The 25,162-nt window shown below is 39.9% G+C and overlaps 1 protein-coding gene across 3 annotated transcripts; it reads left to right on the forward strand.

Moving 5' to 3' along the window:
• Window positions 1–189: 189 nt before the first annotated feature.
• LOC117299366 (TBC1 domain family member 9-like) lies at window positions 190–23,700 on the forward strand. Of its 3 annotated transcripts, XM_033782899.1 has the most exons (27): window positions 190–309; window positions 1,250–1,413; window positions 1,835–1,912; window positions 2,684–2,782; window positions 3,941–4,027; window positions 4,232–4,365; window positions 5,122–5,324; window positions 5,825–5,893; window positions 6,061–6,193; window positions 6,903–7,013; window positions 7,607–7,695; window positions 8,324–8,460; window positions 9,380–9,433; window positions 12,577–12,724; window positions 13,179–13,287; window positions 13,678–13,867; window positions 14,466–14,612; window positions 15,234–15,345; window positions 15,866–16,109; window positions 16,977–17,186; window positions 17,782–17,952; window positions 18,543–18,714; window positions 19,039–19,157; window positions 19,844–20,060; window positions 21,184–21,296; window positions 22,375–22,611; window positions 22,706–22,876. In XM_033782899.1, exons 1-27 carry the CDS (start codon window positions 266–268, stop codon window positions 22,790–22,792), a joined length of 3,678 nt encoding a protein of 1,225 aa, XP_033638790.1. In that variant the 5' UTR covers window positions 190–265; the 3' UTR covers window positions 22,793–22,876. The 3 variants fall into 3 exon arrangements, with proteins under 3 accessions (XP_033638790.1, XP_033638788.1, XP_033638789.1); XM_033782897.1 differs by having other exon boundaries at window positions 22,375–23,700; XM_033782898.1 differs by lacking the exon at window positions 9,380–9,433 and having other exon boundaries at window positions 22,375–23,700.
• Window positions 23,701–25,162: the final 1,462 nt, after the last annotated feature.

Consider the following 25,162-nt stretch of genomic DNA (forward strand, 5'->3'; position numbering starts at 1 on the left):
GTAGTGCGTAGTCTCTACCACAGACGTAACATGATCAACACACCTGACATACAGTCTTGTAGACAAGACTAGCAAAACACGTAGTAAGTCTGAAGTATTGACTTCGACACGTGTAAATGTAAATATAAACCAAAGAGACTTTGACACCAGACTAAGTGCATGCAAATAATTACAACAAAAACAGAAATAAGTTCGGAAGGAACGTCATTTATTCCCAAATGAATTCAAGTTTTTCTACTTGAATCCTAAACGGATCGCCTGAAAAATGTGGGTGAGGCCTGAAGAAGTTTTGCTGGCAAATGCTCTATGGTAAGTAAATAATCTGTTGATGTGTTTAAAAGGAGATATTTAGGTGTTTTTTATGTCTTGTCAAAATTTTAGATTATTTTTGGAAAACAGCTGTACGCAGCAGATTCAATCAGCCCTCCCATCCTGTGTACAAATGCATGGGGAGGGGGCGTTTCTTCCTCCTTCAATCCAGGGATGGATTTGGAGTGGTGATTCAAAACAATCCACAACAAGATCGCAGGGCTTGTACTAGCTCAAAACTTTTACTGGACCAGGAATGTTTTTACAAAAACAGAATCAAATTTAGATTTAGAAGAAATAATTACAAAGGTGTATCGCGATTCAGAAACGCAATGCATTGTGTTGTGGGAAGGAATATGGTGCGGTTTCTATGCAGTTTCTACGACTCACGCACGCAACGCCTATACCTGTGTGTGGGTTCAACAGTGCCCTCTCTTGATATTTTGCTTTTCGCGATAAACCTTATGATTTACAAAACAAAGGAATTTAATAAAAAATTCACAAAAACAAAAGTCCACACACACAGTTTTCACAATCACAGGCTCACACTGCACTGCAGTTTAACTTTTAAAGTTATTATTAATTTAACACTAATAAATAATAATAAGAATAATTTAATAATTGTTATTGTAATCTTGACTTCTTGTTGTAATAATTAATAATAATTAGTAATAACAAATTAAAGAGAATATTTTGTTTTGTGTAATTTGTCAATGAAAACACTAGGATTACGAACTCAATCAACAGTTTGAACCATATTTTAAAATTGGTTTGTAAAAATAAACTCTGAACAGTAAAAAACAAAAAAAAACAAAAAAAAACACACATGGAGACAATTTTCATTGCCTCCGTGAAGTATCAGGCCTGGAGCTTGCGAACAATTTAATTGCCAATCAAACGGTGTTTCTTTCATTCCTTGTTGATTCTTATTTTCCTGCAGGATAACACAACGAGCCAATCCTTACTTTGTTCTTCAACGGCGTAAAGGTCACGGCGGAGGTAGTTTGACCTCTCTCTTCATCGGTACCTTAGACTCAGTGCTAGACTCTAAAGCTCTGCCGTATCGCATTCTACATCAGACTCCAAACACTGAAGTCAGCTACAGTAGGTTATCATTAGCTTAGGGCTGGAAATAACCCACAGCAATTCAAGAACTGACTCCGCGGTTGTGCAGTTAATTACGATCCTATAAGCTAAAGTTAGTAGTCCCAGCCAGTTTTCTATACCTTCCGCCCAGGTGGTAGTTCAAAAGCAGGACAGTTCTTTTCAGAACTGAGAAGCCTCCCGAACATCAGATAAATCTACTCCGCGGTAGTAGAATAAAGATAGACAGTTCTCTAAGAACAAAGTCTATCTGGCAAGTAGATACACACACGTTGTATTACCACAAACCAAATGTATTGATACCTCACCATGCAATGCCTCAAATCCTATAAATTGCTGTTATTGATATCTCATTGCCTTTTCTTGATATTTGGCAAGATGTGAAAATGTCAACAGTTGTTTTTCCTTTTTTTGTTCTCAGCTGTTGCCACTGCTGTACACAATAAAGACATCAATGTTCATTGGGAATGGCTGGAACAGAATCTGATGGAAACCCTGGGTGAGTTTTAACCTCCGTTCACATTGATGCAAATAACTTGTGTATCATGAGAAATTTAATGTTACTTAATTGGCTGGAACAAATCTCATGAAACATCGTGTGAGCACTCACCTCCACTCACACTGACACAAAAAGCACGTAACCCAGGAGATGTTTCAGGGTTCCCGGCCTGGAATTACGCAGAAGCCATAGAATTGTTTCTTCAGGTCTTTGCCCCGGTGCCCCTTCAAAAGTTTATCATAGACTTGAAGATTTCCCTATGAAAGTGCCTTTTGCAAAATGAAAATGTCCTTGAGGCCGAGTCACACTGCAGCGATAACGAAAACGATAACAATAACGACGCAAAGAGAATGCATTCTATTGGTTGAATTGCTCCACGCAGAATACGCCCATGCTTATTCAACAAATCGAGGGCATGCATTTTTTACGTTCTCGTTTTCGTTTGGTTATTGAGGCCTGTGTGACCAGGGCCCATTTTCATAGAGCTGCTAAGCACAACAATTTGCTTAGCATGAAATTTCCTCCTTGATATAAACAGGATTACCAACAAAATTTCCATTTGTTGCATATTTCTTGTTACTGGTATTCAGCTGTTGTTTGCTTATCCTGAAAATATCGTGGGAATTTGGTTGGAAATCCTGTTTTTATCAAGGAAGAAATTTCATGCTAAGCAAATTTTTGTGCTTAGCAAAATTGGGCCCAGGCCTTTACCCTCTCAAAGTTGAAATTCTAGGTCCTGGGTCCGATATATGTTTTGTTTTTCCTGTGCAGGTGCGTTTGAAGCTGAAGAGGACATTACAGAGTTTGTGAAGTGTAAAATAGAAAGCCTGGTTGCGAATTTAGAAACGGCTGAAGAATCCCCCAAAGAAGGTGAGAAAAGAAAAACAGATTTTGAGGCAGTGTTATGTTATGTCTGAGTGTTCTAGTGGCTAAGTCATTGGGGTGTGGGTTCAAATCCTGGGCCCAATTTCATAGCGCTGCTAAGCACACAAATTTGCTTAGCATGAAATTTCTGCCTTTATAAAATCAGGAATGCCAGCCAGGTTTCCAGTCTTTGCATGTTGCTTCTTACTGGTATTCAGCTGTTGTTTGCTAGTCCTTTCATGCTAAGCAAATTTTTGTGCTTAGCAGTGCTATGAAATTGGGCCCAGGTCTGTCCTTGAGCAAGAGGCTTTACTATAACTGCTTCTAGTGCACTGGACTTGAGTTCTCGTGGCTAAAGTCATCAGGATTTGGGTTCGAATCCTGGTCATGACACTTGTGTCCTTGAGCAAGATGCTTTATTATAATTGCTTCTCTTCACCCAGGGGTATAAGTGGGTACCTGTGAGGGCAGAGGGTGATATTGAGTATGAAAAAGCCTTTGAAGCACCACGGCAGCCCAGGGCTGTAAGCTCCCCACCAGTGAGCTGAGAAAGATTATAGGAATGTTATAGGCTTTATGACCGGGCACTAATGTAAAGCGCATTGATGCGGTTATTGTAAAAAGAACTAGTTATTATTGGTATCATTATTTAGTATGGTGCTGTACATGACAGTGGAGGCTGCATACTCTCCATGGAGCTGAGATTCTTCAAAGAATGAAATAAATGGCCCGGTGACCAAGGATGATAATCTTTGGAATTGCACTATATAAGAGCCAACCTAATTATTAGTATAAACTGCTCACAAAAAGTAAGGAAACTCAATTAAGTGGATTAAGATCAGTAAGTTGTCTTGCTTGTTTGAATTACAGTGTCAATTTGATCGTTCATCACACAGTAACACAAAATTGCTAATTTTGGCACATTTGATTTGTGACTTTGTCTCATTCTCATTAACGTGGTCAAGTCCAGCAATATGTAATCATTGCAATTGTAGTATCATTTTAAAGAGGAACAGTTCAGCTTTGCAATGATATATACCATATACAAAGAGAGTATTAAATAATAACAAATATACTGGATTGAAAAAAGTTTCCTTACTTTTTGTGAGCAGTTTAGTTAAAAACTATAGAATTTCACTTACTTTTTTTGTTTTTAACACACAGTTGATGAAGAAAGCAAGGCCTTCAAGTCAGCATGTGAGAAATGGCATCGACTCTTCAAAGTGCCTGAAGATGAAAAGCTCGTCAACTGTAAGTTTTATTCAATAGTTTTACAGTTTGAATTCATATTTTGAGAGTCCCACCCAAAATCTTTGCCTGTGGATTTTTTACACAGAACTCAGAAAAGTACCGAGTATTCAGTGTGAATATTTATTAGTGTAAAAAGGTTAAACACACATAGCATTCAAAAACATATAATAAAGTGCATAATTTTGTCTTCCTCTGTTTATACAGATTATTCATGCAGTTATTGGAAGAGTAAAGTCCCTCGGCAGGGTTGGATGTACCTCAGCGTGAACCATCTCTACTTCTACTCATTTCTAATGGGCACCGAGGCGAGATTATTCATACGCTGGACTGACGTCACGGTAATAGCTGCCTCTTTTTATTTTTAAAATATTTTAGTTTTGAGGTAATACTCAACTCACAAGGCCGGACGGCCACTTCAAGGTGAGGGCTACACTTAACTAATTTGGGTCATCTACTCCTGGGGCTGTCACATGGTTACCCCCTTCACAGTCTGTAAGGATGTAGGCATGGGTATCATCCACTAGGAGCCACCTACTCCTGGGGCTGAAACAGGGTTACCCCCTTCACAGTCTGTAAGGATGTAGGCATGGGTATCATCCACTAGGAGCCAGCTACTCCTGGGGCTGTCACATGGTTACCCCCTTCACAGTCTGTAAGGATGTAGGCATGGGTATCATCCACTAGGAGCCACCTACTCCTGGGGCTGAAACAGGGTTACCCCCTTCACAGTCTGTAAGGATGTAGGCATGGGTATCATCCACTAGGAGCCACCTACTCCTGGGGCTGTCACATGGTTACCCCCTTCACAGCCTGTAAGGATGTAGGCATGGGTAGCATCCACTAGGAGCCACCTACTCCTGGGGCTGAAACAGGGTTATTCCCATCACAGTCTGTAAGGATGTAGGCATGGGTAGCATCCACTAGGAGCCACCTACTCCTGGGGCTGAAACAGGGTTACCCCCTTCACAGCCTGGAAGGATGTAGGCATGGGTAGCATCCACTAGGAGCCTGACATGGTAACATGTTTTATACCAATCACATTAGCAATGGCTCACTATCATAAGTTGAAACCCGACTTGTTCTTAATCTTCCAGCATCTTGAGAAAAGCAATGCAGTTATTTTCCCAGAGAGCATCAAACTATCGACCCGAGACCTGGATTATTACTTCTCGATGTTCGTTCGTCCGATGGAGACGTTCGGACTGATGGAGCAACTTGCCAATATCGCAATGAGACAACTGCTCTCTGAAGAAAGCTTTGAGCAAGACAAAGATCTTCCAACGAGAACGAGAATCAAGTAAGTGGCGTTTCAAACTTTGTGCTGCGGCTAACACTATTAATTAAAAAAAGGTTGCATAACTTTGAATACTAATAATAATAGTGGCTTCTTATATAGCGTGCATACCCATCCTCAGTGACACGCAAGGCGCTTTAAAAGTATTTTCCTGCAAGGTTTGTGGGACAATGTTTGAATTATGAGAACTACTCCTTTTACATAGCATTGTGTAATGATTTACAAAGTGCTGTGGCGCAACTTGCTGCCATTCAAACCAGGAACACCGCGGCAAACCCTTTCTTTTTTGATAATTGCCAGACCAATGGCTTTGCGTCCCATCCAAAGGATGAGGCATAATGGTTAAGTGTCTTGCTTAAGGACTCGGGTTTCACAACAGGGGTTTGAACCAACTCTCTGCTGATCAGAAACACCAGAGTTTGAATCCGGTGCTCTAGGACATCTAGGACATGACACACCATGAAATAGCCACTAAATTATTTTCTCTCCAATTTTTTTTTCAGCAAAAAGAAGAAGAAAGTGTCATCCTTGAAGAGAGACCTGGATGCTCGGCTAAGGAGTGAAGCTTACAGGTGAAGCAAACCTGCTTTATAAATTGAACTTCAAAATACGAACTTGTATATTTCATTTCATGTTCTAATTCTTGTTCTGAATCCAAGAAACTTTCAGGAAAGCAAACTCGACCACCCAAATTTAAAACTCCTTCTTTATTCTCATGAACTTTTCTATTTCTTTTCAGACAAGTATTTCGTCTGCCTAGCATTGAGAAACTGGATGGTAATGTACCATGTACTCTGTGGACCCCATACAACAAGACACATGTTAATGGTGTCCTCTACCTGTCACGTAACTACATGTGCTTCGCTAGTAGGGTAAGAAAATTTGGTCTGAATTTTCATCTTTGAGAGGGCAAGGCCATTTTCATTTTGCAAAGGGCACTTCCATTGGAAAACTTGAAGGGGCACCAAGGCCAAGACAAGGTCAAGGGAGGTTGTGACCTTCTTGTAATTCTAGGCCTGCAACACTTCAGAATGTTTGTTTGTTTGTTTAGATGATCAAGGGAACTCGGCAAACTCCCACAAGGGATATACACACCAAGCTGGCAACAGCCAATCTCTCTCAGTCATACATTGGTTTAGCGTCTATGATTATGAATTGCACAAATCAAGAAATTGTGATTCAGTAACTCGACATGCTAGATGACAATACTTACTCTAGTCAATGTGAAATCAGTGGTTTGTTTGGTAGGATTCGAACCCACAACATTCTGATTGCAAGTCCAGCAGTCTAACCACTGGACCACAGTTAGCTTGATAGGATTCGAACCTACAACATTCTGATTGCAAGTCCTGCAGTCTAACCACTGGACCACAGTTAGCTTGGTAGGATTCGAACCCACAACCCTGTGAATGCAAGTCCTGAAGTCACTAGACCATGTGGACCCACACAAACCCACACTCTTCTGATCAGAAACACCAGAGCTTGAGTTCAGTGCTCTTGACCGCTCAGCCACACTACCCCATCTTTATCAAAGGAGCACCTCTGAATCGTTTTCTTCTAATTACTTGGGTTTTTTTTCAGTTGAAGAACCTTGTTCATGTTGTGATTCCAATGCGTGAAGTCACCGTCATCGAGAAAGTTGAGAATTCATCTGTGATTCAGAATGGATTACATGTTTCAACAAGATCAAAGGTAACTTGTATTACATTTTCCCATTCGGCACTTAATGCTTATCAACCCAGGTCGAAATTCCAGTTGAACCTAGTTAAACTGGGTTTAACTAGAACTAGTTGAAACCAGTTGATAAACTAGTTAAACACAGTTAAAACCAGTTGGTTTAATATGGAAAATGGACAGAGACCAACTGGTTTATAATTTCAACCTAGTTGAACACAGTTAAACCTAGTCCAAACCAGTTGGTTAATATGGAAAATGGACGAGTTTGGTCACTATCCAGTTGAACCAGTTGACCCCAGTTAACTAGGTTCAACTGGAATTTTGGCCTGGGAAATCCCTGCTTAGCAGAAATAAACAGGATACCAGTAAGAAATGTTACATATAACATGGTATCTTGGCTGGTAACCTTACTTTGGTGAGCATCATTTTGTTTTGCTTAGCAAATTCTTGTGCTTAAGCTGCTTTATGAAATTGTGCCCAGGAATTAACACGTTTACTGAACTGATAGAGCCAGGATAGAAATCCATTTACTTTTCCAACATACAAATGGTGTACCTTCTCTTTAAATATTGCGTCTAATTTTTCAAGGATACTTTGCTTGTTTGCAGATGACCATTTTGTTTGCGTCGTTAAGAGACAGAGATTTCTTGGTTCATCACATCGCAGACTTCCTCTCCAAGACAACAGAAAACACAAGGTGAGATGAAGACCCATCAAGCTCTTTATATTGGCAGTATCTTTGTTTTGGGGTTGCAAGTGAGAAGTCAAACTATTTCTATTAAATTGTTGCGGAAGCCGCTGCAGCCCTTGCACTTTTTTCCTTAACTAGCCTGTCGGGCTAGTCAGCTGTAGTTTTGACTCAGCCCGCACAAATTTTCCACTAGTCCTTGGTGGTGACTTGGCACTCTTGACTAGTGATTGCACGCTGGGCTAGTGTCTAAATCAAGCCCTGCGCTGTTCACACATAGGATTCAAACTGCCTTTAGTCATCGGGCTAGGTTGTTGGTCTAGTTGGTCAGACATCTGCTCTACCAATGCAAAGATCGTGGGTTGGAATTCTAAATGGGTGATTTGCCTGTGGATTGAAAAACATCCGTCGGAGGCCATTCCAGAAACCTTTCGCATGTTAACATGTCATCCAACGTAAGTGGTTAAAAGGATGCAACTTTTTCTCTATAATTATATATTTTTCTATAAGTAATCAAGCACAATTGTCCAGTCAGTTCCCTTGTTGTTTATTATGCTAAATGTGATTTCAGTGAGTTTTATAGTGTAAGCTTTGTCATCACAAACAAATCTATTTACTAGCTTTTTATTTCTGTTAGGCATCGCAGTGACAGTGTGTCCATCGGTTCCAATAGTAGCAACAGTCTAGTGGAGCTACCGGCTAAATCCCTGGCACAAATTAGCAGCAGCTTAGGGAGTCTAGGAAGTACCAGCAGTAACACCAGCAACAAATCAGGTAAGGGTGCAATATGAAATGTAACACCCTTGTTTTAGTAATGGTGCTTTCCAATGAATCTGAATCTGAATCTGAATCTGAATCTGAATGATAAATTCAAAGCACCCTAATGGAAATATTAAACACACCAACTGTTTGTAGAGAAAACAATCAAGAAGTTTCAGTTTAAGATGTGTGTGGTAAAACCCCTACAGGGAAAACCCATGCAGGCAGGGACTGATAAACCCAATCCACATGCAAGGCTCCGGTCCGGGTATCGAACCGAGATATCGAACCGAGATCCACTGAGGTGAAAGGCAGGGACACAAACCACTGAGCCAACCTGACTGGTTCTATAACAAGACCGACTATGTGCATTCCAAGGCAATTCATGGCAGAAAAGATGTCACACTTTTAATATAGACAGACGGTGCCCAGACAGTGTGTATGTTGTTCATCAAATCACCATACCTCAAAATGGCTTTAAGCTGTGTACATTTTGTGTCTGTTTGAGTTCTTTGGCTCTTCTGTTCTCATGTAATGTGAATGATGTCTGAAAGCCATGTGCAAATTCAGTGACTTTGCCTACGGCTATGGCTGTTGCAGCAGCGATAACATTAAAGAATAAGCCCTTTCAGGATAGCCACTGCTGCAGTTGTCGGTCGATGGATTGTACATGACGTCATTGACCGCCATCTTTGACAAAATGTTTGATATGACAAATATTGGAAACATGTCCGCATGTAGGTGCTGCGCACAACTCTCAGCCAATGATAGCTTTTAACACGCGCTGTTTCATAAACAATGGCCGCAAATACAAGGGGTCTTTTTGGGCGTGGCCGTATTTTATGGTCTATATTCCAGACTTCATTGATTTGTTGCATGGGAGTTGCTATGTGTTTGTTGTACTAACCCACTGTGTGTTTATTTTATACACCAGACCACATGTCATATTACACCATGGTAACTAATGATGATGATTTTAGTTTTCATTGTAAGTTTAATCAAACTCTTTTCTTTTTAGATTGCGCTTTTCGTATTTAGAATTGTCCCTGATGGGTTTCTTGCCAAACTTTTGTGTTAGTTTATTAGTCGGTTTTGGGGCTGTTTATATTTAGATGAAGTGGTTACTTTGTTAGAAGGGCTCAAATTTAGTTTTTATGGTGCACCAAGGGGTCTTGTCAAAATTAATCAAGAACAGGTAGTTGAATAACAATCAGATTGTATTTTTAAAGAGACTGTGACGGGGGGTAACCCTGTTTCAGCCCCAGGGGTAGAAGGCAATGTGCCCCTGGTGCCAGTTGATTTGGGTCGAGAGCCAAAAATCAGTCAAGTGTAGCCCTCACCTTGTGATGGCAATATCTCAGAATAAAAATGAAAATTTTCTAAGAAAATGAAAATATTTTAAAAAGTAGAATAGTGGACTTCAGAATGTACTCTTTATAAACAAAGACTCTTTATAACAGTACTCTATCAAATGAGGGTTGGCTGTATATAAATAAAGCAAATTTAGTCAACCCATTACGCAGTTTGAAAGTTGGGCAGATTTAATTTTTTCAAGTAGTAGAAATACTTGATGCATGTTTACTGTCTGTTGTTTTTTCTTGCATGGCTCTGCATGGTATTAATACTAATAATAGAAATAATAATAATAGCGCTTCATAACCCAGGTCAAAATTCTAGTTGATAAACTAGTTAAATACAGTTAAAACCAGTTGGTTTAATGTGGAAAATGGACAGACACCAACTGGTTTATAATTTAAACCTAGTTGAACACAGTTAAACCTAGTCCAAACCAGTTGGTTAATATGGAAAATGGACGAGTTTGGTCACTATCCAGTTGAACCAGTTGACCCCAGTTAACTGGGTTCAACTGCAATTTTGACCTGGGAATATAGCGCTTTATCTTCCAGTACGCGCTAATCCACCAATCAAAAGCTCGAACTACTAGGGGGATAAAAACATATATGCTACGACCTCTGTTTTATATCCTACTTCCTCTGTTTTTATTACACAGTGCGTATTGTGAAATGTCATTTTGTCACGCTCTGTATACGGACAGTGCAAAAAATACATTCTAAACTTTGTGCGCGTGAAAAAATTTTGCGCGTTGCAAGTGAGACTGGAAGATAAATTCGTTATCACATGCGCGCTCGTGAAATACGAAAAAATTTAGCGCGTCCTGCTACAGTTTTGTAGCAGTAGACCTATTCATTTCTAACGCAACAATAGCACCTTGCTAGATATTGACAAGATATAAAAGCACTTTCAAGATATTATAGCACTATCTACCTTTATAGATATTTTAGCATTTTTATAGATTTTGACAAGTAGTCAGTGTTTAACTGTTTGTTTTCCTATCTTGGCTGTGCATGGTGTATTGTTTGTTTTCTAACAACAGGTTCTTTCGGCTCGGCGACATCACCGGGTATGGGAACTAACATGTCCATGTTCGCCAATCCCTACATGTATCTTAACCCAGCTATTGGCATGAGCCCAGGTAGAACAGATCCCTTAGAATCACCATTGTTTCATGTCATCTTCACCATGTTTTTTATCTTCTTTTGGGGTCAAAGTTCAATCGCACTCCACGCCCTTATAGAGCTAGGTAGCTCGGTTGGTAGAGAGCCGGCAGATAATCCTGATGTCATTGGTTCAAACCCTGCTTGAGTCAATTTTACTTTGTTCAACCCCAAACATGCCAAATCATTCAAAATGTCCGGTTGTCAGGCAAACATTTCACCACTTAAGCAATCACCACATCATCTTTTTGTCAAATAATTCCTTTTGAGCCCACTCTTGATCAAATAACTTCATTTCACAGGAGCTCAAAAGTAAACAAAACTAATTTTGTAAAAATTGCTTAATCTGCACTCTAGACCTTTTGAGTTCTGAGCCAATCTTGGATGCACCATTTTGTGAGTCAGTTTCACTGTACTTTCTGTATTTTCAGTGTTCTCCCTTAATAGTGCCCAACGCATTCAATTCCGTACAATGGTCCACACATATAAATCCCTCAATCACTGTGCCCCAGATTATCTCTCCTCTCTCCTTTCACTCCAGACATCTTCTTACTCTCTTCGCTCTTCTACTGGTAAATACCTTTCAGTTCACAAAACCCATGAACTTGCAGGTGACAGGGCATTTTCAATTGCTGCTCCCCGACTATGGAATTCTCTACCCTTACCAGAAGCTCAAACAGTGTCCCAGCCTTCAAACGTGCTCTCAAAACCCACCTTTTTGCCTCTTCGTAGCTGGTCATCTTTATCTTTGTTCTGTCTTTTTCCCTCTTCTTTCCTTCTCAGCGCCTTGTATCCTTTGGCAATTTGGCAATTATATAAATACTGTTTTATTATTATTATTATAGTGGTCCGCTGGCCAAAATGACAGTTAAAACACCTGATGCTCAGTCAGAATTCTCTCTAGGTGGTCCGGCTGGCTCGTTTATTACTTACCATTGCTACATGTAAACCACTTCACATCAGTTCAACTTACGAATCCCATGCTAGATGACAATTGACAATGTTGAAGGAAACCTTTAAACCAGTGAAAAAGCTTGCGGACAAGTGAAATGACAAACTATAACTATTCATGCTGGCTAGTAACTGAAAAAGTTAAGGGCAAGCCCTTGTGTTATACAGTGTAGTGCGCATTTTAGGTAATGCATGTTTACAATGTAGATTGCACCATAATTGTAATGAGCGACTTGTTGACCTGCAAAACAATTTCTCTGAAAATAGTCTTTGCATAAACACCCTATCAGCTTTAGTCTGCATTGATCATGTTGTACATCCACGGTCCATTTTCACAGAGCTGATAAATATTGCTTATTAAAATATTCATGCTAAGAAATTCACAGGAAACCAGTCATATGCACAATAGTCTTCACATGTTATTTTGGCTGGTGACCGGTTTCTGCTAAGCAGGCAGCTGCGGTGATGGGAAACATTGTGTGCTAAAGCAGTGTGATGTTTTATTGTCACCTGTAAAATAAAACTATACAGTGAAATGAATTTTGGTATTGCGTTTCTAAAAACATGTTTGAATATTGAGCAAACTTTTGATTTTTGCGCTCTTTAAATGACTTTTGATTGATTGATTGATTGATTGATAGATTGATTGATTACCCCCATTCAGACGATACCAACGATCTCTCAAACAGTTTGTCGGTCCAGTTGCAGCCGGCGTTGATCACGTTGTTCAATCGACGAGGATCGGACGAGATTTCTGTCAAGGAGTCCGTCAAGACGCACTTATGGGATATTCACTTCAAGGAGTTTGGAAGGTAAAGTTCGGCCTAACACAAAAATAGTATTGTTTCCTGTAACATGCTGTTGGGAAAAAGATGGGTAGAAAACTGTCTTTTCTTTAGGAAAGATTTTACTTACATGTATGAAGCAATTCATATAATTTTATGCTATCAAATTGAATGCATTTGTTAGTTAAGTTCTTGTGGTATAAAATTGTCAGCTCAACAAATTGCTAAACTTGGACAAATTTTGCTTAGCAGTGAAAGAGGTTTGAGAGAGATTGGCTGTTTTCAGCGTTGTGGGAATTTGCCGAGTTCCCATGATGGGAAGATCATCTAAACAAACAAATAAACAAAAGGTCACCAGCCAGACTGCTAAAATGTATACACTGACGTAACCTCTTTTTGCTAAGCTAAGAAAACTGCTAAGAAAATTGGGCTCATGACTGAGAAAATGTCTGAGAGATATTCTTTGTTTGTGTATGTTCAGGGGGGTATCGATGTATCGGACTGTTGACACCCAGGAATTGATTGTTAAGGGAATTCCAGAGGGTCTACGAGGCGAAATCTGGCTACTCTTCTCTGGTGCTGTCAATGAGGTAAGCTAAAGGGCTCGTGTTTGGCCTGAAATGCCACATTATTGTTATTGCTATTATTATATTTTGTTTCTTCTTGTTTTTTATATTATCATTTTGGTTGTAGTGGTGCTTTTTAGTTTGTATAAATTTGGTTGTATTTAGGTTGATTTCTGAAAGTTATATAGTGATTGATTGATTGAGTTCACATAACAAAGACCCCTTGGTATGCTTTTAATATTTAGACTGGTCGTGGTTGGTAAGTCATCGGGTGACAAGTGTATGTACATGTATCCGCTGCATGCTTAAAGCTTTTACTACTTCCAACTCCATAACTGGCATACATTTGTGTGTAATTCTACTCCAAATCACCCATTTCATTGTTCAAAAAGCAATGTGTATGGAATTTTTCAGATGGCGACCCAAGCTGGTTACTATCAGTCTTTGGTGGAGCAGAGCCTAGGGAAAGACAGCATTGCGACTGATGAGATCGAACGAGATCTTCACCGATCCCTCCCAGAACACCCAGCCTTCCAATCAGAGCTTGGTATTGCTGCGTTACGACGAGTCTTGACTGCCTACGCGTATAGGAACCCAAGTATAGGTAAGATACCAATTAAGAACATGATCAACCGCTGCATTACGCTGGTTCCTGACAGCCTATGCTTCTTATAGAAACCCAAGTATCGGGTAAGAGACCAATTAAGAACTCACTCCAGGTCCTGACTGCCCACGCTTATAGAAACCCAAGTATAGGTAAGAGACCAATTAAGAACTTGATCAATCGCTGCATTACGCAGGTTCTTGACGGCCTATGCTTATAGAAACCCAAGTATAGGTAAGAGACCAATTAAGAACTCACTCCTGGCCCTGACTGCCTTCGCTTATAGAAACCCAAGTATAGGTGAGAGACCAAGTAAGAACTCACTCCATGACAGTAAAGTTAACCGGAAGTCCCTTCGATTCACTAAGCGAAAGTAGTATTCCCCGGCCACAGGGAAGATCCAGCATCTGCGAAAGCACGATCTCCCCATAAGGAGTGAGTTTTAGGAACAACAAGTGAAAAAAAATTGGATAATCAATGATTCATTGAGGGATGATGTTGAAGGAACAGATTAGTATTGTACTCTGGAGCAGATCCTTGTAGACAAGCAAAAGTATTTGAATATGAGATGATAGGATCAAATGTTTTTTCTCACCAGGTTACTGTCAAGCCATGAATATTGTGACCTCTGTCCTCCTACTGTATGCAAATGAGGAGGAAGCATTCTGGTTGCTAACGGCGATATGCGAGAGACTACTACCGGATTATTACAATACGCGTGTTGTTGGCGCCCTCATTGACCAAGGTTGGTAAATTGCTAGAGCAGATGTCTTACCACTAGACAACCATGGAAACTTGCCCACTCTTCGCTGAAAATTCTGAAAAAACCTTTGAAAACATTGTGAATGATTCCATGTGGACTCAAACCTTGTCCACCATGATACAACCTTGAGCAAGTTCGAGTGAGGCACTATAGTCGACTATAGTCGACCATTGGTTGATTTTGCCTGGTACCCAGGATGTATTGAATGCATAGATAAACCATGGAACATTGACTAGTGGTTGACAAATGGTCGCCACCCGAACTTGCTCCAAGTCTCATCGGACAAATGACGAGGAACACATTCTCAGGAAATGACGCTGTGAAGCATCTTATAATTATCCATTTTGGATTGCATCTATTCAATATTAAATGTTAACTTTTGGAGCGTTGGGGCAGTAATTTCATAGCCAAATAATGATGACTGGTATGTTTTAAACCACATTACTTCAATGAAAAAGATTCTCAAAATGCTTTATACTATCGAAAGCCGCTGAAGGCTTCTTAGCTGAAGTTTTTATTAACATTAATTTTAAGAGTGATTGCCAAACGTTTAATACATGTACCATCCCTTTAAATGTAAGTCATTTTTATTTTTCTCTACAGGAGTTTTTGAAGCTCTGACCAAGGAATACTTGCCAGATTTATACACTAAGATGGAGAAGCTTGGAATTCTCAGCATGATCTCTCTGTCATGGTTTCTTACCATCTTCATCAGGTGAGATACTAAGCTTGTCTTCTTAAAGAAACACATTGCCTTGGATCGGTCGAGTTGGTCTTTGAAAAGCGCTTGTAACCGTTTGTTATAAAATGTATATGGTTAGAAAGATGTTTAAAAAGTAGAATACAATGATCCACACACATCTGCCTCAAAATTGTGTGGTTTTCCTTTTACTTTGCAAACTACTACAATCGACCATTTATGGGATTCCCATAATTGGCCGACCGTGTTTGTCGACGAGGTAAAAGGAAAACCACGCAATTTTGAGTGATACTTGTGTGGATCATTGTATTCTACTTTGAAAATATCTTTCTAATCATCTAGGGGCCTATGCATTCTATAACAAACGGTTACAAATGCTTTTCAAAGACCAACTCGACCGATCCAAGGCAGCGTGTTCCTTTAATGTCGTTGGGCTTTCCTTTCCTTCTTGTCCCAGCCTTGCCATATACACAGGAGTGATACGGATCACCGGATGATTAATAAATAATAAATATTTTGTTGTCTTACATTATAGCGTCATGCCGTTTGAGAGTGCAGTCCAGATCATGGACTGTTTCTTCTACGACGGAGCCCGAGTCATTTTTCAAATCGCTCTCGCAGTTCTCAGCACCAACTACGACCAGTTGATGAAGTGTGAGGACGACGGAATGGCCATGACCGTGTTGAGCACGTACTTGGAGAGTGTTCGTAACAAAGACACTTCAATGCCCCATATGCCTCATACGTCAACACTGGGCGGGATGACCATCAATAGAAAGGTGAGATAAAATACAAAGTTTTAAGTTTCTCTCTGATATGAAGAAAGTGGGCACATCTCTGATAACATCATGGACTAGCTTTGTTACATGTATGTTATGCTTTTTGGCTTTAATTTGCACATTGTTTTTGCAAATTTGTTATCATTATTTTAGATTTCTATTGTTTTACAAATACTGAAGATCCTAGGCCGTGGGTGTCTAGCTTGTAACCTCACCACTCATACATCGATTTGCTTATTAATTTTGGTTTTTACCCATACACCGATGTGTGTTAGCACTGTATACTCAGTACTTTCCCGAGTCCTGTGAACAAATATCACCGGCTTGTTACTCAGGTGGGATTCGAACCCACGACCCTTGCAATTCTAGAGCAGTGTCTTACCAACTAGACTACCGAGGTTGCCCGGCAGCTAGAGGCAGTTCGAATCCTATGTTTTGGCAGCGGGTACCGCAACGATATAAGAGATCTTAAATTTGCACCGGGGATAAAGAATATTAATTTTGGTTTTTACCCATACACCGATGTGTGTTAGCACTGTATACTCAGTAATTTCCCGAGTCCTGTGAAAAAATATCACAGGCATGTTACTCGGGTGGGATTCAAACCCACGATTTGCTTGTTTTTAATTTTCGGCAGAGTTTTTAAACTTTATTTTTAAGTATATTGTACTTTTAAAATTAGGCTTTTAATAATTTTTACTGACTATTATGTTTTGCTTATTGGTTACTTTTGCTGTAAACTTAAGTTTCGCTTCTGCTTTTACCTGTGAAGCAGCTTGAGACCCTCTCATAAGGCACTGTATAAATATCATTATGCTGCAACAAAATTAATTTAATGACGCTGTGATATTTTCTCGGTCATTACAGCCAGATGTTGACGTCTCAGACCTCATCCACAGCGCGTACTCCAAATACAGCTACATCCGCACCGATCAGATCAAGAAGATGCGTCTCAATCAGCGACTACGTGTCGTACAGGGGCTCGAGGACACCGCTCGACGGACCGTCGTTCGTAGTCTAGCTGGAGAGGTGCCATTCAATACACAAGAACTAGAAGAGCTGTATACTATCTTTAAGGTGCGTCAAATTTGTTAGTTTGCAATTTTTTGACCTTTTGAAATTTTGTAGCTTTTAAGTTGTCAATTGTCTGTAATTGTACGTCTTACTGTATTTTCTGTATTGGTATTTAACTTACAGTTTAGAAGACCTACTGTGGTTGTTTTTATAAGAGTTGTTTTGTGATTTTATTGTTTCAATTGCCAATGGAATACATATATCTGTATTTTTAATGCAGACATAGTTTACGCCAAAGCTTACGCCAAAGTCGTAGAGCTTGATAAACAGACAAAGTTGATGGATGATAAACTTGCATCGGTAATACAAATATTATTAATGTGTGTAAAGTACTCTTTACTAATAGTACATTTACTATCCCCATTTGTAATACGTACTTCATAATTATGACTGAGGTTGAATAAGCATCCCGTCCTATATTTTGATTTGTTTTCAATTGTGTGAACAAAATCGAGGCAGAAGAGTTTTATTTCATTTAAAAAAGAGTCTGTGTTTAACTTGTTTTCTCGATTTTGATACGTGCGAGACTTGCACAGTCCGCTGTATACTTGATTCTTTCCAACTCCCATCAATAATACTTCCTGTTGTGTCTTTCCAGGAGGAATATTTATCTAGTAACATACTAAGTGGAACACCAGTCCTCGACCAAACACAGCATTTCCTGACAACTTTTAAAATTGATATCGAGAAGTTCCGGACGTTATTTTTGACTTTCTCGCCGTGGGCCTTTGGGACTCAGGCTGACCTGCTCGCTATCAGGGCATTCAGGGTAAATATGAACAGATTCAGAAGGTTTTGATTGGCTAATTTGGTTTCCGGGGCTGCATACTGCTAAGGAGCTGTAGTGGTTTCAGGAATGCCTTCGGGACTCAGGGCATTCAGGGTAAATATGAATAGTTTCAGAAGGTTTTGATTGGCTAATTTGGTTTCCGGGGCTGCATACTGCTAAGGAGCTGCAGTGGTTTCAGGAATGCCTTCGGGACTCAGGGCATTCAGGGTAAATATGAATAGTTTCAGAAGGTTTTGATACAGCTACATGTGAGCAACTTGGCTCTTGGGCTGCACACATCTAAGGAGTTGAGTTGGCTTAAAGGAATACCTTTAGCTTGATAAACAGGGCTAGAGGTTTTATTAGAACTGTTTTCTGATTTCTGAACATTTTCAAAGATTATCTTCCAAACTTCGGACAATCATGTGAAGGAACACAGCCCAAAAGTGGTTGTAGGGGGAATCGTTAAATTAATGTGGTAGTTACCTCGCTTTCTGTTCATACCAGATATGGCTGGGATTGTAGTGTTATACAATGTACTAACATAAATCAAAACAATACATTCATAAATATTTGGGGTTTGTTTTCAGCTTCTAGACGAAGACAGAGATCACTTGATCAACTTCCGTGAGTTTTCTTGGGGTCTAGGCATCATGTGTCGAGGGGAGTTACCAGAGCGTCTACGTCTTCTCTACAACCTCCATCTGCCTCCAGCTCTCCTCCCTGAAGACATGGAGAGTGTGTCTGGAGACACTCAGACTGGTAGTTATATCTTTCATTGTGGTTTTTCCCAATGCTTTGTTTCGCATTTTTAATCTAGGTTAGTTTGGTTTATTTCTATTGCCTGGCGGCTTTCTGTGCACTTAATTTATTGTCTGTGTTTTTTTGTTTTTTTTATTGTGAGACACTTTGGGGTACATAAGGCACCATATAAATGCATTTTATCATTATTTTATATTATTAATATTATTAAAGGGGTTGGAAAATGATAGGGCTTTCCTGGGGTTTGATTACCTGGGGATTGTCCCTGCAGTGTGATTTTGGGGTTTTGATAATGATGGCATTTTCATCTTCTCTCCTCTTCAGATGGAGACAGTACCGTCGGCCAACCCTCCCCAGAGGAACCAGACGAAGCAGAGGCTGCCCTCGACGCCGTCGAGTATTTTGAAAACACTCTCAAGACGCCTACCTCAGAACATCCTCCAGTAAGAACCTTACATCTCTCACAACCCCCCCCTCTCTCTTTTCATGTTTTTCAATCTTGACTGCGTATGTAACGCTAACATACTCTTATCAAATAATAAACCATAATGATTGTTCGGCTTCTGACTGGTACTCTATATATTGATAAAATAGGGAGAACTGACAGTAGGGCTAGATAGCTCAGTTGGTGGAGCGCTGGCATGTTAATCCGGAGGTCATTGGTTCAAATCCCGCTATAGTAAATTTTTGTTTGTTCAACCTCAAATGATTTATACTCTTAATTAATCACCTCTTGTTGACAGTCCTTGCAAACCTGTCTATTCTGTTGTCATTTGTTACTTTTGTATTGTTACTCCCACCTTTTCTGCCTTCCCCCTTTTAAAAACTTTGTTGCACCCCCTTTGCCTGCTGTTTTTTTTAAAGATAGGTTGGTTGATTATAATCTAGTTGAATTCCTTTTAATGTTTCATATTTGTAAAGGTTTATTCAGATTGTATATATTACATGTACTTGTATTTTTGTAATTTTAAGTGAAATTACCAAACAATAATAATGTTGCCTGTTTATGTAAGTTGTGTGTTCAGTTAGCCTTCGGAAAGACTTTGTTAGGGATCAGAAATCGAGACTCTCACACTTTTCATGTCTGTCCGCATGATTTAAACCAAGATGATTTTTTAAAAATTGCCAGGAACCGATACCAATCTGTGATAGTGCAGACAAGACTCAATCCTCGCCCGAAAACTCTGAAGACTTGTCAGGGCAAACTTCTTCCGAATCAACCTCAAAGACCCCACCTACAGAGGAGGACAATGAAGAGGAAGAAACAAAAGGAGACGTCTTTGATCCGACGGGAGATGAACTTCAGACTGTCTTGCTGGAAGGAGAACAATCCACAAATAAAAGAGGTAAAGTAAAACAAGATGTTTGAATCTTTTAACAGCAAGTAATAAACCACAAGGGATATTAACTTTGCTCAACTCCAACAAATGTTTTATTTGTTCTTTTAACCTTGTACATTGAAATGATTTCTGTCTTGTCTTTCAATTTGCTGTGTATTGCTAGAGTCTCTCGTGTTTGTTGTATTTTTTTGTCATTTCAACTTTGTGATTTTTAAACGCAACTTTTTTTCTTTTAACTTTGTACATTGAAATGATTTTGGCCTTATTTCAATTTGCTGTATATCATGTGTATTGCTTAAGCCACTTGTCTCTTGTATTTGTTGTATTCTTGTCATTTCAACCTTGTGATATTTTAATGCAATTTTTGTTCTTTTAACTTCGTACATTGATATGGTTTTGGCCTTATTTCAATTTGCTGTATATCATGTATATTGCTTAAGACACTTGGCTCTTGTGTCTTTTATATTTTTGTAATTTCAACCTTGTGATATTTTAATGCAATGTTTGTTCTTTAAACTTTGTACATTGAAATGATTTTGGTCTTGTTTTCAATTGGCTATGTATTTCTAAAGCCACTGGCTCTTGTGTTTGTTGTATTTCTGTAATTTTAACTGTAATAGTTTTAAGTTCTTTTAACTTTGTATATTGAAGCGATTTTGGCCTTTGGGCCACCTGCTTCAATTAACTGTGATAATAATAATAAATAACTGAATTGTTTTCTTTCTTAAAAACTTCTGGAATTGGTTGCTTTCAAACTGCCTCAGAAGACATGAACGTACAATTGTAGTTAAGACAACAAGTTATTTATTGTACAACAGTTTCTCTGTATTTTGTATTGCCCTACCACATGTATTGTATTCTGGATGTCTTCTTAGCTTAGGCTTACATTTCCATTTTGATTATTAGACATGTGTAGGCCTATGTTATTCTTTATATTTAGCTCCATGAGCCGATTCGTGCGCTTTATAAGTTTTCACTTTTAATAATAAACTTCCATGATTGTTTATCTCTCTCTATAAGACATAGGCCTAGACATTGTACATACTTAAACGGTACCTCGCTAGAGTCACAGGTACCACTCCGCTGTACCACCTTTCTGAAACTATTTATGATCTTTCATCCACATTAGATGAGATGGAAGCCGAGAGGGAGGGGTACCGGTTTTATCTTCGGAAGTGGGAGGAGGAGAAAGAAGAAGCCAAAAGGAAGAAGGGGTACAAGCATGTCCCCCGAATAAACCAGGTAGGGAGATGTACAAAATTGTCCCCCGAATGGGAGAATTTTAGGACTCTTGGTGGCAGCAGACTTACCAGGTAAAATCCATTGTTCTCGGTCATGTGAGCACGCTCAGAAAAACGTAATAATGTAAATTTACCTGGTAACCCAGGTCAAAATTGCAGTTGAACCCAGTTAACTGGGGTCAACTGGTTCAACTGGATAGTGACCAAACTCGTCCATTTTCCATATTAACCAACTGGTTTGGACTAGGTTTAACTGTGTTCAACTAGGTTTAAATTAAAAACCAGTTGGTGTCTGTCCATTTTCCATATTAAACCAACTGGTTTTAACTGTATTTAACTAGTTTTTCAACTGGTTTTCAACTAGTTCCAGTTAAACACAGTTTAACTAGGTTCAACTAGAATTTTGACCTGGTAAGTCTGCTGCCACCAAGAGCCTAGAGTTTCCCATTGTAATCAGGGTTTGGTATCATAGAGCTGCTTCTGCAGACAATATGGCCGTGTCCGAAACGGCGACTTCGGCTACAGCTACGGCTAGATCGCGCGCGTCTGCCTATTCTTCAACACTGGTAGACGTGCTGATCTAGACGTAGCTGTAGCCGAAGTCGTCGTTTCGGACACAGCCTATTGCTGACAAACTATGTGCTTAGCAAAAATAAGCAGAATACCAATCATTAATTGTACAGGTTACATGGTATTTTGGATGGTAACCTTATTCTGGTAAGCATGATTTTTGTTATGCTTACTTGTAGCTACTTTTTCTGCTTCAGCAGCTCCGAGAATATGGCCCAGGTTAAAAAATCCCAGTCATTGCACTTGTGTCCCGAGCAAGACTCATAAACTATATTGCTTAGGGGTAAATGGGTACCTATGAGGGCAGGGAATGGTTAAGTGATTGATTAGCTTGGTACAATGTGTAAACATTAATACATGTGTGTAATAATAATAATTATAATAATAATAATAATAATAATACAGATAAAATTACTTCGTTCGGGCGTAACACAGTACATACAAAAATATACACATTGTATTCTTATTTAATATAATTGTTTATCGATTTATGTTAACTTTGTTTACAGGACCAATTTATTCAACTCTTGAAGACGATGTACGACATGTTCGTCGAACATCCCAAGGAGCAACAGCTTTACCGTGCAATCGCCACCGTTGGCTCTCTTCTATTTGAGCTCGGAGAGGTCGGCAAGAAATTCAAGAAAGGAACTCCGACTCATAGTGCAGCAGAGGTCATTGCAGCCTCAGAGGTCACTGAAGGGTCAGAGGTCGCTGGTAGTCAAGAAGACTCTTTGCTTGGTGAGGTAGGGAAGTTGCAAGATATGTCAGAGAAAGTGGCGGGCGGTGATACTGCCAACCAATCTTCTGATGATTTTGAACTTGTCAATATGCTTGCAGATGTTCAGATGGTGTCCAATGATGCTGCATCAGGGGGTACTACACCTATATTGGTACATCCCGGGGGTGCCACTCCTCAGCTGGTGACAGGTGCTGGTGACTCCCCAATGAGGCTTCAGAGACCAGGATCGCTGACCGGTCTCGATAAGAACGAACCGGCTTGGGAGATTACGTTCGAACAGTTTTTGGCGTCGATGCTGACAGAGCCTGCCATTGTGGATTTCTTTGATGAGCGGCCCAACGTGATTGGTCTGGTGGACGGCTTCAGGCAAGGACGTTCTCTCCAACGACAAACCAGCGAGCTGAGTTTCTCTAGTTCTACTTGAAGCCACGCTGCTGAAGTAGACTCTTAGGGCCTTGTCACACGAGGCAACTTTTACAGTCAACTTGGAGCAAGGAAAGGATCCTAGTTTAAAATGAATCATAAATGAAATGGTAGCACAAGATATTATTTCTTCCATTTTAAAGGCTGCATACGTATTACTCAATGTGAAGATCCAGAAAAATTGCCATATAAATAGAACACAGAGAGTTCTGACTCGGCTGTAGTCTGTGACAGCTTGTGAACGCCCTCTATGTCAGCTGAGGGAATAGCCAGACAGAACCCCAAGCCAAAGGCGAAACCTAAGCCGGAGCCATGGTTTTGAAAAAGATCATAGATATTGTCAACATGAAAGCTCCATTGTAAACTCTACCTACTTATTTACACATGTATACATGTACAGTACATGTAAAGGCCATCATCTTCATCATTGTGCAAAGACTTGCGTGCATGGCCGCCTCGTCCTCATATTGTTATTGGGGCGCACTCCTGGAGTGGTCGCCATCACCTGCTCTCTTTCAATCGCTGCTCTTTTCAATCGGATGGCATGGTTGGCTTGTGCGTAAAGCCCTCACTTCTCACCAAAGTGACCCCGGTTGATACCCGGCCAGGGCCATAATAATAATTATGTGAGTTGAAGTGTGCGTTGGTTCTCTGCTGTGCCACAAGGGCTTTCCAGACATGCGGTTTTCCTCCCTCGGGAAAAATCAAACACTTTCGATCTTTGGCTGTGCTCCGTGGTCATAATGGGTTGATGTGGCTGGCAGCCAAAGGCACCCTTGCATGCCTGCTTCTCGAACACGTTGTAGCCGCGTCCTTCACAATTCAGCTCTTAGCTGGGAGTAAGGATGATTAGCCCCCAAAATTATTAATTATTATATTCTCAGCTCTTCTACCAGCCCCACTTTTTGACGTTGTCTACCCATCGCAGCTTAGGGCGACCTCTGCCTCAAGTTATTTCTCAGTAAAAAAAAACCTTGACATGAAAATGACAAAGTCTGAATTTTCAAAAACTTTCCATGCAGTGTGTGTGATCCTGAGAGAATGAAGATGTAATGAAACAATAATGAAATAATTTTATAAATTAGACGGGCATTTATGTAGATATAAACTTATAAACTTATAAAAGAAGCCGCAGTGTAAAGGTTGACTTACATGTTGTATATATTTGACCTGCTATACATAACCATGATTATGGGGGTGAATAATAATATTATAATAATATCAAAGTCTTATAAATCGCATGTATCTACCATAGAAGGTACTCAAGGCACTGAGTATATACAAAATTTCAAAAAGATATGTTATTGCAGTGATGGATTCTGAGACCATTTATGTAGCACCTTATAAGGGTTTGGTAAGTGCTACAGCGCATACAGCAGCCACAGCCAGGAACACCAGGGTAAACCCCTTCTCTATTCGATAAGTGCACTGGGTTCTTTTACATGCGTTACACAACCCATGGGACCAACCTGCAATGGGACCCATTGCAATACGCGCAGCGTACTCACATGTGCCTATCCTGGGTGTCATTTTGGGTGTTAAAATCATATACAAACATGCACGAAAGAGAGTTGACACCCAAAATTACGCGCATTGGTCGGAGGTGCATTCTGTTCTGTGTAAGAAAACAATAGCTCCGTCTTGCTAAACGCTAAATGCTACAGGTATGTACGCTGAGGTCACACGCAAGTTTGTACGCACAGCACAGCTATTGTCCAATGATCTGCCTCCTTTTTGAGAGTGTGATGTCGTATGCAATGGCTCTAATCCCAGCAGTGCATACCACTACTGGGTGCTGTTGTTTTTGTTGAGAGTGTACCACTCATCTTATATACCGCCCTCTATTGACAACTTACAATAATGCATCTCATGTACGAAAGCATTATTGCACTGAAACATGACCCAAAGAGTTGTCAAACAAGTCAAGTAGTCATTGCCTCTTTCCTTTGAATCTCAATCTAATGAACCCATAACAGTTTTCTTTCGCTGATGTATCTAATATTTATATACCTGTACATGTACTTTCTGAAGTGCATGGGGGTTTCGGGCCGGGTTCGAACCTGTTGCATCTCAATTCAAGACATCAATTTAACGAGTGATTTATGATTTTCAGTCTTTGATTCACTTTGAAG

Source organism: Asterias rubens, chromosome 14, assembly GCF_902459465.1.
Source record: "Asterias rubens chromosome 14, eAstRub1.3, whole genome shotgun sequence".
Taxonomy (NCBI): Eukaryota; Metazoa; Echinodermata; class Asteroidea; order Forcipulatida; family Asteriidae; genus Asterias; species Asterias rubens.

Excerpts from the sequence above, each read along its gene's own strand:
- LOC117299366 (XM_033782897.1), top strand. The coding sequence starts at position 266 with ATGTGGGTGAGGCCTGAAGAAGTTTTGCTGGCAAATGCTCTATG. Across the intron at positions 15,346-15,865 it reads TTTCTTACCATCTTCATCAG|CGTCATGCCGTTTGAGAGTG; the intron begins GTGAGATACTAA and ends CTTACATTATAG. Across the intron at positions 17,953-18,542 it reads TCGCTATCAGGGCATTCAGG|CTTCTAGACGAAGACAGAGA; the intron begins GTAAATATGAAC and ends GTTTGTTTTCAG.